Genomic DNA, 10,285 nt, shown 5'->3' with positions numbered 1-10,285 from the left:
AGTTAAAGTGACGTTGCTGGTTTTTGGATTTGTGGAAAGAGATTTTTCCGTAGATGTTTGGCTTGTATTTGTCATGAGATTTTACTGGTTGATAAAGGTTAAAAATGGTCAGGCACTAGGATGACGCTCTGATATCATGTAAATAAATGATAATGGCAGAGACAAGCAATGGTGGAAAACTGAATGTATATTATTTTCAGTATATGGTGTATATATATATACATGAGAATCAAGGTAAATGACAGACTAATTTTAAGGCTACAATGTCGTGATCCCTTTTAGTGGGATTCTAATTACACTAATATAGGAAAGTGAATAAAAGACAAAAAGGGTAAATAATCAACACTATTATAATACAGCTAATATAATATATTTCTTAATAAATGCTTGCCCTGTTTGTGAGTTTCAATAAACGCATCTCTCCTTTTGCGTACTTCTGCGTGGTTATTATTTGATGTACTGGGATATTATGTTCTCTAATGTCTAATCTTGTATTAGTATGTTTACATAAATGCTCTGTTGGGATTTTATGTTTTGTACCCAGTATCGTTGTATCAGTTATGCTATAGTGATATTGTGCTGGATGTTATCTACTGGTTATGTTATTATGAACTTTATGCTACTTGATTTAGGATTTACTTTGGCTAGTTTCAATCATATATATATATATATATATCATTTGGTTTAAATACTTCAATGAAAATGGGTTTTGAAGCCCTATGATAACACTTTTTGACTTTTTTTATTTTTTTTATTTATTTTTATTGAGATCATTATCAGCAGAAAAAAGATGGCCTGAAATGTCGAGATATTAAATTATGTTTAAATTCTATATTTGGTGAAATTTATTTCTTATAAGTATTCATAAAAAGTCGTTTCAGTAATTGGTAAGCATAAGGTTCTCTGTTCTCCCATCTGCTTCTATTGTTGCCCTCCGAAGTACAGCAGTAGTTACCATGGCTTTACGTTTTCCTCTGGCCTATTCAAGTACTAGCATTAGTGCATAAATCCTCTCATACTGATATAAAAATCTTTCCTTCTTTATTGTACGTTGTTTAAATGACACATTTTCTTTTGTGTAATAAATCTGTATTATTTTTCCATGTGTGCGCACCAAAAAAAAAAAAGCATCCAAATATATGTGCGTCTCATTTTAGTTTACTTCATTCATTGAATCTTTCTTTCTGTCAATAATCTTTCTAATTCTTTTTATGTGATCCTCTTGTTTTTAACAGATGTTGTCGTTAATCTTGGATTCATTTCGTTCCCAGAAATCAATTATTTTATATGATTTCTTTTATGAGATTCTTATCTTTAGATATGATTTATTTTTGCCAATTCTTGGGTTTTTACATAACGTCATCCTTTTTCTAGGATGTTGTTGCCTCATAAAATGATGTCATTTTATTGTATATAACGTCAATTTTGTTATCATTTATTTATCCTTTTTAAGATATTGTCGTTTTCGTATTATGGAGCTATGCTCTTGTTTTGAACTCTTATCGTTTTTTTTTTCAACTAAAAAAAAAAGCTATTATCTATACTGAAGGATATTGTCTTTCGTTGTCCTTTTGTGAATACCTCTGTAGTTATATAAATGATGTCCTACGCTTTCTGAGATGAGTCGTTTTTAAATTTGCTGTCGTTTTCTCTAGTTGTAAGCGAGATCATGTTAATTTTGCAGGTTTGATCTTAAAATGTCACTTCTACTATACTCTTTTTTAACTTTAAAAACATAGCTGGAATAAGGATTAGAATTATAGCTCATGTCTACATAGAACTGACAAGTAGTGATATCAAACAAGCAAAGGAATTGGCCAGAAAAGATGGTCTTTTCTTCCAAAAACGACAAGAGTGATTAGCTCAAGATTGGCGTTGTAATGTTTTAAGTAATTAGCATATATTTCTACCAGAAGCAACCATATATTTATGTTAGTGTTATTGCCAATGATTTTGAATCCTTAAATGTTATTTAATTTCCAATTTAAAACATACATAAGACGTCAGATTGGTATAAGACAACAGAATTTAAGATCATTGTTAGTAGAGAGTATAAATCCTTAAGTGTGAACTGCTATTTAATTAATTGAAATGTCTTCCCTTAGACTGGCCAAAGTTAATATATATATATATATATAATATACATGAAGAAAACAAACGTGAAATTTTAGATAAAAGAAAACTTTGTCAATGGCTTCTTATTTTGATTTTCCAAAGTACTTGTTCTGCCACATTTTCACTTGTTCAATTGAGCTTGCCTTTCTCTGAATAAGTGAATATAAAGAAGAAGGACCAAAAGGAGGTGGGATGGTGCATGGGCTACTATCTGCAGGACCCTTCACCATTGAATCCATCATGCTCTTTCCCAAGTCCCCATGCTGTAAAAGCCATGGACTCGGAACAGAACTCGACTGCGTTTTGAGGTATTGTAGGCTTAAATTGCAAGAGCTTGGCATATTCATTTAAAAGATGAAACATGTAGTCATACACATACTCCATCTTCAACTCCTCCTTAATGAATCTATTCCCCGCCTTTCCAATGGATTTTGCCTGATAGCATCCATGAAAACAAAAAAAAGGATAAGAAGACAAAATTTGGAAATTATATTTAGAACTTATCATTCAGGATGGCTTCTAGGTTTTTCGTCTAAAATTAAAACACCTTGTCCCTTGTAAGCTTTTGGAAGAGATTCAAATTGAAAGCTGGAAAACTTATGGGAAGAGATACATTCTTTGATATAGCTTTTCATTTATCTAAGAAAAACAAGTTTTGTAACTCGAAATTCGGACGAACAAAACATATTGAATAGGATTTAGCTTGTATTCGCCATGACATGTGCTAGATTAATAGCATAACATATGTACCTTCTTCTTGTGAGAGTTGCCCCAATCAACAGCGAACTTGATGGATTTACACTTGTCATTATCCTTAATAGGCCAATAATGTTGCAATGGTACCAAACTTCGAGTGAAGAAATCATAAAAATGGGACTTTACAAGTAAGGTAACAGAATCACAGGCAAGAATGTATTTCTCACTAACAGACCAAGCAACTCCTTCTATGTAGATCTTATACCTGCATGAATTTTGAGAGGATCGACGGAGATTTTTAAAATTTGAACGAAGTGAATTACAAAAAAAGATAGAACGAAAATTGGAAAGCAATAAAACATATGTAGTCAGAGTTTGGCTAAGTAAATGAAGAACAAAATTGAGATTTATTTTTTAAAACCTATGAATGCATTCGCTTGCCAAATTTGATTGCTTGTACCCTTCCTGTGATTCTTTAATCCAATCCTGCGATGATCACAATCAGCAAGAGAGTCAATGAGCTGTGATTATTCTTTTATTGTCATTAGTTAGGAAGGTGTGGTACGCGTGACTCATTTAAAATAACATTTAAAATAACATTTATATTATTCTTTTATTGTTTATTCTCCCTTAGATATGTAGTAAAGATAAAGATTAATTATTTATAGACATGAGACATTGTATATTGATATTGGCACAAATATTTATTTAAGGCCAAGATGTGTTTGATTGAGAAGAAACAACAAATAGATAAAAACGAAACCTGAGTATAGAGACGAGCATTCCAATCATGTTTCTTGGAAACATTGCATTTGAGAAGGTTTCGCCTGCTGCGAGAAACATCTGGGTTTCCCTTCCAGTAGGCATAAGGTTGTCTATCCACCCATTTGCTTTTCTTGTTTCCTTCTTCCAACTCCTTCAACAATGGCTCCCATGGCTTTATGTTTACCTCTGGCCTATACACATTCCACCATACATGTCATTTCTACTGTTTGTCAAAATAACTAATAAACAAAATTTTTTTCCTTGGAAAAGATTCTTTTTGCATTTCTTTTAAACTCAAAGGATAAGGTTTTGTGTGGAATATAGGTAGAAAGGTATTAAATGTTACTCATCATGATGAATTTATCATTGCTGATGCTCTTAATTGATCACAAAACTTGAAAAATCTTAGACTTAATAAGTATTGAATGTGATTTTCTTAAACTTCAGTATTAAAGAGAAAAATCAGCTCAGCATTTATTTATTTTTCGATTTTAGCATTATTAAATGTTGGATGTTAGTGCAATGAGTATATCATGAGCCTATCTTTTGGTTTACTGGTGAATTAAAGATTGAAATACTACGGCTCAATATTAGAACTAGATATGAACAATACCAGAAGTCTTCAACCACATCAATTCAACACTTTTAAAAAGTATATATTAGTGAACATCATTCAAAAGTGCATCCCTTTGTTGAACATTATGCAGCCTGTTATTGGTGGATGAAAATGGAGAAAAAAATAATTTTGAGTGGGGAAGGCAAAAAAAAAAAAAAGAAAAGGGCATGAGTTTAGACTTCAGAATACGTACCACCCCCAAAACGACCAATCAGGAAAGACAATATCAAGTGTGTTATCATTTGCACAGTAATGAAACAACGGCGGCGGTGACTTGGCATTGGCCTTTCTGTAAGCTTTTGACAAAATAAGTGGTAGGTCACCACAATTAAACATCAGATCCAGATCAGGCACTCTTCCTGGGTACCTCTGTAACAACTGTAGGATCCCCCATAGCGTAAAAACGTCTCTCGTCTGGAAAGACCTTCGATAGGTCTCCACGTACGCCTTGCCATTCACTATAACAAGTCTAAAATCGGCTGTAGGTTTGGCCCTCTCCACCGTATCCCTCGATATTCCTGTGTGAGCCCATGGTCTCAGGTCTTCGTAAATCCATCGGAAGTAGTCTGGACACGTGGGAGGCAATGGACGGTCGGGATCATCTTGTATGTTGTGGGCAGTGGTATAATTTGAGGGGCGGGTTCGTGTAGCCTCGTATGCAGTGCAGTTCAGTGGGATCTCAACCTTTTGAGGGGGACTTTCGGAGATTTTGGGGATAGTTGGGCCAGCTAGATTCTGACACGAAGCACATAAGTGGAAGAAGAGTCAACAGTTTATACTACTCCATGTTGTAGGGAATTAAAATCTTATACGGACAGATTAGCGAATCCTTACTAGCTGGGACAATAGATTCTTGGAAATAAAAAAATGTTGTTAGTGCTATACATGTGGTTTGCTTAATTTAATGACAAAAAAAAAAAAAATGTTGCAAGTGCCATTGACGCGGTTTCCTTAATTTAATCACGGAAAGAACACAATAATTTCTGGCAATTATTTGTACTGCTGTATTTTTATATGTTAAAAATACAATAAGTTTACTTCCAGTAGATGAAAAATACTCGATATAAAAATGAAAATAACGAATTCTAGTCTAAATTAAGCATGGGAGTTGCTTTCTTTCTCTCTTTCACGAGGCTGACAGAGAGGCATGTTGTCGAAAAGGAAAAAGTCAAAAAGCAAACTGGCATTAGAGATGATATATTATTGGTCTGTGCCTCTGTGTTATCAACAAGAGATAATAATTATTAAAAGAAGATAAAAAAAATTAAAAAAGAAACAGGATGACCTTGACAATAACACGTGGCGACTAAGGACTCCTTCGTTCTGAAAAGCACGAAATTTTTGGCTCTCTCACGGATATTTTCTCACGCCGTTGTTAATTTTTGACTTTCTTTTTGTTTCCATCAAACACGCAAGTCGCAAACCCAGGAAATGACGCAATGAAAAGTAAAAAAGAATTTAAAAAAACTTACAACAAAGTTGAGAAAGCGCGTGGAGACAATCGCGCCGACGAAGAGCAAGAACAAGACGACGAAGACGACCGGAGACGACGCCGAGGACTTGAGAAATGGCCACCAGATCGCGTCTCTGAAATGACTCAACTGCTCCCACGCGGTCGTCAAATGGCTCTGAAACCTCTGCATGGTTTCCCTCATTCTTTCCATCTTCTTCTAATGCCCTTTTCTGAGTTATAATCTTGCAGATATGTACCTCAGTTGTCAGAGACCAAACTAATCATCATCAAGAGATTACATGAACTGAGTTATTCTTGAAACAATCTATACATGAACTGAGTTATTCTTGAAACAATCTTGAGTTTTCACGGATTGGAATATTCAGATGACAAAATTGGCACTCTTCTTTTGAAAATAGCGTATTATTACTAAAATTCCCTTCTCCGTAGCATCTTCCAACACGAATTTTTCCAACCGCTGACAGAGACATGGACCGAAGCACCAAGACCAAATCGTCTTAGTTGACCAGGCGTCTACCTTATAGTGCTAGCAGAGTAAGTAGCTATTGTTTGCATTTGAGAGGCAATTGTGCTCAAAGATGGCGAAATCTTCGGGTATTGTACTTTTTCTGCTTGTTCTGCTGTTCATTGGAGGACTACAATTATGTTTCTGCAAAAATTCGACCTTTGGCTGCATAAAAAGGGAGAGAGAAGCTCTGCTACAGCTCAAACAAAGTTTCAATTATCCTTCAAACCGGTTAGTCTCTTGGACCGGGAATGACTGCTTCCTGTGGAACGGCGTCAGTTGCAATCAAATTACCGGACGTGTTGTCAAGCTTGATCTCCGAGCACCTGCTGATTCACCCATCAACGAATACGAATGGGGTGAAAATTTCTTTCTTATAGGTCACAGCTCTTCAAAAATTTAGAACTCTTCATGTAAAAGTACCTATTAGAAAAAGTCAGCAATTTGTCATAAGATGACTCAGTGAGAAAAATCACTAGTCTTAGAAAAATACCAAGTCTTAGAAAAATCACAAGTCTTTCTACATAGGCACTTATTACAAGACTTGCCATATAAAAATAAATATCTATTAGAAAATTCAAAACTCTGCATCTAGTTGTCAGAAAAGTTTAATGTGTCAATTTACCCATAAAACTTGTCGACAATTTGAATACTTATATAGATTCCGTGAATTCCATAGCACTTGATCCTTACAAGGATACTTCCAATGAATAGCTTTCGCATTAGTGGCAACTTGTTGGAGTGAAAATGTGAAATTCAAGTCCATACCATACTATACGTCCATGAATTCACCAAACACCAATTGCTTCGGGGGTGAGGCGTGAGGTAGACTAAAATTTTGAACGAAAATAATGGTGTAACTATATTTTTATTTTTCCTTTTATTTCTTCTACAAATGGTTTGAAACTCTTAATAGAATTTCATCACTTTGTAAAGTTTGAAGTCAACAAAGGCCAACAAAATTATGAATTGAAATGATAGTATAGTTAATTTTTGCTTTTATTTGGATATTTAAGTATGAATTATTAGTACTTAAAAGTCAGAATTTATGCATTATTTTAAAAAGTTTTATAAATATGATATTAATAAAATTAAAATTTGGGTCCCTAGAAAGAATTGAATTTGGATGATAACGGAAAATATTTTAAAAGCATATGCAAAAACTGTAATTATAAAATTTTAGGGGGGGAGAAAATATTTTTAGGGCCATAAGTATAAAAGAGCCACTTGGGCCGAGGGGGGCAGCGGCCATCCCTGGTCCTCAAGTGGCTCCACTCATAATTTTTTTAGGTGTTGGAAAAGACATATTATATTATAATAATAATCATCAAGTGGCCAATATATAATAATCATCAAGTGGCCAATATTATGTAAGTTGGCTCCACTCATAATTTTTTTTTTTTAAGTGGTCCTCAAGTGGCCAATATATAATAATCATCAACTACGGCAATCCACAGCTTTTCAAAGTAGGGAGATTCTATGTATCATTCTTTTTCCGCAACGACTTCGACTTCTAACTCTTCTCGCCAAGTGTTTAGAAATTCTCAGTGCCATGCTCCAAAGAACGAGTCAAAAAGATGATTAATTAATCCTTTTCAATCATTAGGAGGAAATTTAACTCCAACGGGGACTGGAATAATGGACCTATATCTATATGATTTGGACGTATGGTAAATAATATGTATCTGAGATAATCCAACTGAGCGTAATTGTCCTGATAATTCTTCGAGCAAACTTGAAATCATCAGCTATGCATTTATAAGAAAAGAATCTTTCTGCATAAAAATATCAATTTATATGAAGACAGAAGTTAAACTAGAGTAGTGAAGGAATACTAATTATGAATCAAAGTTTTGGTTTAGCTCGATTCTCTATTTCCACTGTCACGGGAGATTTTGTTGTTTTTGATAGTTTCTATAGGGTAAATCACTTAAATATTAATGCATGCGTCGATGTTGTTTTGATAAAGTATTGCCTCCTCATAAGCTTTAGTCTCTGTTACATTAGCATTTGTGTTTTTGACATCAATGGAATTCTTTCAAAACATGTTACACAAACGTCGACGACTCTTCAAAGTGAGAATTATGCTGCCTAATTATTTTGTACCTATGAGAAGGTAATTACAATATAAAATTCTGCAAAAAAACAAAGGAAATTAAAAAAAAAAAATTTGAAAAAAAAAAAAAAAAAAAAAAAAAAAAAACACAGAGAAATCAAAATGGCATAGTGCAGGGGCTATTTCTTAGTCAATGTTCTTTCCTTCTTTGTAGCCGCTTCTAACTAAAATCTGTCCAATCGCTGACGCAGACATGCACTGAAGCTCGAAGACCAAATCGTTCTTAGTTGACCAGGCGTCTACCTTATTATGCTAGCAAGAGTTAGTGACTATTGACCTCAGCAGGGGGGAAAAAAAAAAAGAGCTAGTGAATATTGTTTGCATTTGAGAGGCAATTGTGCTCAAAGATGGAGAAATCTTCGAGTATTGTACTTTTTCTGCTTGTTCTGCTGTTCGTTGGAGGACTACAATTATGTTTCTGCAAAAATTCGACCTTTGGCTGAATAAAAAGGGAGAGAGAAGCTCTGCTACAGCTCAAACAAAGTTTCAATGATCCTTTTAACCGGTTAGGCTCTTGGACCCGGTATGACTGCTGCCTGTGGAACGGCGTCAGTTGCAATCAAATTACCGGACGTGTTGTCAAGCTTGCTGATTCACCCAGCAACGAATACGAATGGGGTGAATATTTCCCCTATATTGATTCTTGTCTGGTGGAGTTAAAACGTTTGGAGTACTTGGATCTCAGTGGAAACTACTTTTGCCAAAGCCCAATTCCCGAGTTCTTTGGTTCCTTAAAGTATCTTAAATATCTTAATCTCTCCAGAACAGGATTTGGAGGAAGAATTCCAGCTCAGCTTGGAAACCTTACTAGCTTGCAGATCCTTGATCTGAGTCAATATTACTCTGGGGTATTATTTGCTGACAATTTCCAGTGGGTTCGAGGCTTGTCGTCTTTGAAACACCTCGAGATGAGCTTTGTCAGCCTGAATAAGGCACTTGATGTGATGCAGGTACTTAATACACTTCCTGCTCTGCTGGAATTGATTTTATTAATTCCACCTTCTTTACAAAGAATTCAAATCCTTGATCTAGAGTTTAATATGCTTAGCGGACCAATTCTTAAAGATGCAATCAATAATATTGCATAAAACTATAATAAAAAATTAAGAACTTTAAGATTTTCACAAATAAGTCTCTAGATAATTTACCTACCTTGATCCATGAAAAAGTCATACAAAATTTTCACGAAATCTTAGGGAAAAAAAAACTAAACGAAGAACAACCCAGACTTCGGGGGAAAAAAAACCAACTCAGGATGAGAAATATTTACTATAAAAAGATCTACATATTTTTAGCGGAAATGAGAGAGATTTTGAGGAGAGTGATCCAAAAAAGCAAAGGACAAGTTCTTCAAAATTTTCTAGAAATTGGGATCGTTAAAACATTAATGTTCTTTTTTTTTTTTTTTTGAAATAAAGCGTTTTTTTTTTCTTTTTTTGGTATTTTTTTAAATACTTAAGCATTTTTATATGCTTAACTAAAATTTAATGGCTTTAATGACGTTTAATGATTGCCACAAAAGCAAATCCATTACAATTATAGATGGATTTGGATGGAGGGGTAATTCAATCTCATTTTTATATATAAGAAGGTGTTTTAAAAAATCGGGGAGCATTTATAAAAATAATTTAAAATTTAATTACGAGAAACTTTCTAACAAGTATAAATAATATGTAGCGACCCTCTTTTGAGGCCGCCACTGTAACTAACTTTTTAATTTGTACTTACTGAAATTTCTTAAAATTTACGGAACATTTTTTTTTTTAAAAGGTCTTATTATAAACATAAAATACGAAATTGCTTTCTTAATTAAAATATTCAAACCTTAACATATCTGTTTCATAATCATAATTAACAAAACTATTTGTAACATAAAGCTGATTGCGGAAATATTTGCGAGTGGTATCCATATCCCGAGCCCCACCTCGTTCGTCCACTCGCCAGCAGTCCATCAGGCATTATATGCCGGTTGCTTACCTACAGTATAAACATTCTATA

At 34.1% G+C, this 10,285-nt stretch overlaps 1 protein-coding gene and 1 pseudogene across 1 annotated transcript in view; one reads left to right on the top strand and one right to left on the bottom strand.

Annotated features, from left to right (window-relative positions):
* Positions 1-2,066: 2,066 nt before the first annotated feature.
* LOC21384687 lies at positions 2,067-6,747 on the bottom strand (annotated as a pseudogene).
* Positions 6,748-8,634: 1,887 nt separating this feature from the next.
* Positions 8,635-10,285, top strand: part of LOC21384684 (receptor-like protein EIX2) — a 7,267-nt gene continuing 5,616 nt past the window's right edge. The window contains exons 1-2 of the mRNA XM_010112339.2: positions 8,635-8,678; positions 8,739-9,237. Of these exons, the coding sequence (XP_010110641.2) occupies positions 8,635-8,678; positions 8,739-9,237 (543 nt within the window). The remainder of the gene's footprint in view (positions 8,679-8,738; positions 9,238-10,285) is intronic.

This window comes from Morus notabilis, unplaced genomic scaffold, assembly GCF_000414095.1.
Source record: "Morus notabilis unplaced genomic scaffold, ASM41409v2 Scaffold3536, whole genome shotgun sequence".
Classification (NCBI taxonomy): domain Eukaryota; kingdom Viridiplantae; phylum Streptophyta; class Magnoliopsida; order Rosales; family Moraceae; genus Morus; species Morus notabilis.
Note: the sequence above shows the minus strand (reverse complement) of the source record. Positions and strands in the feature narration are given on the sequence as shown.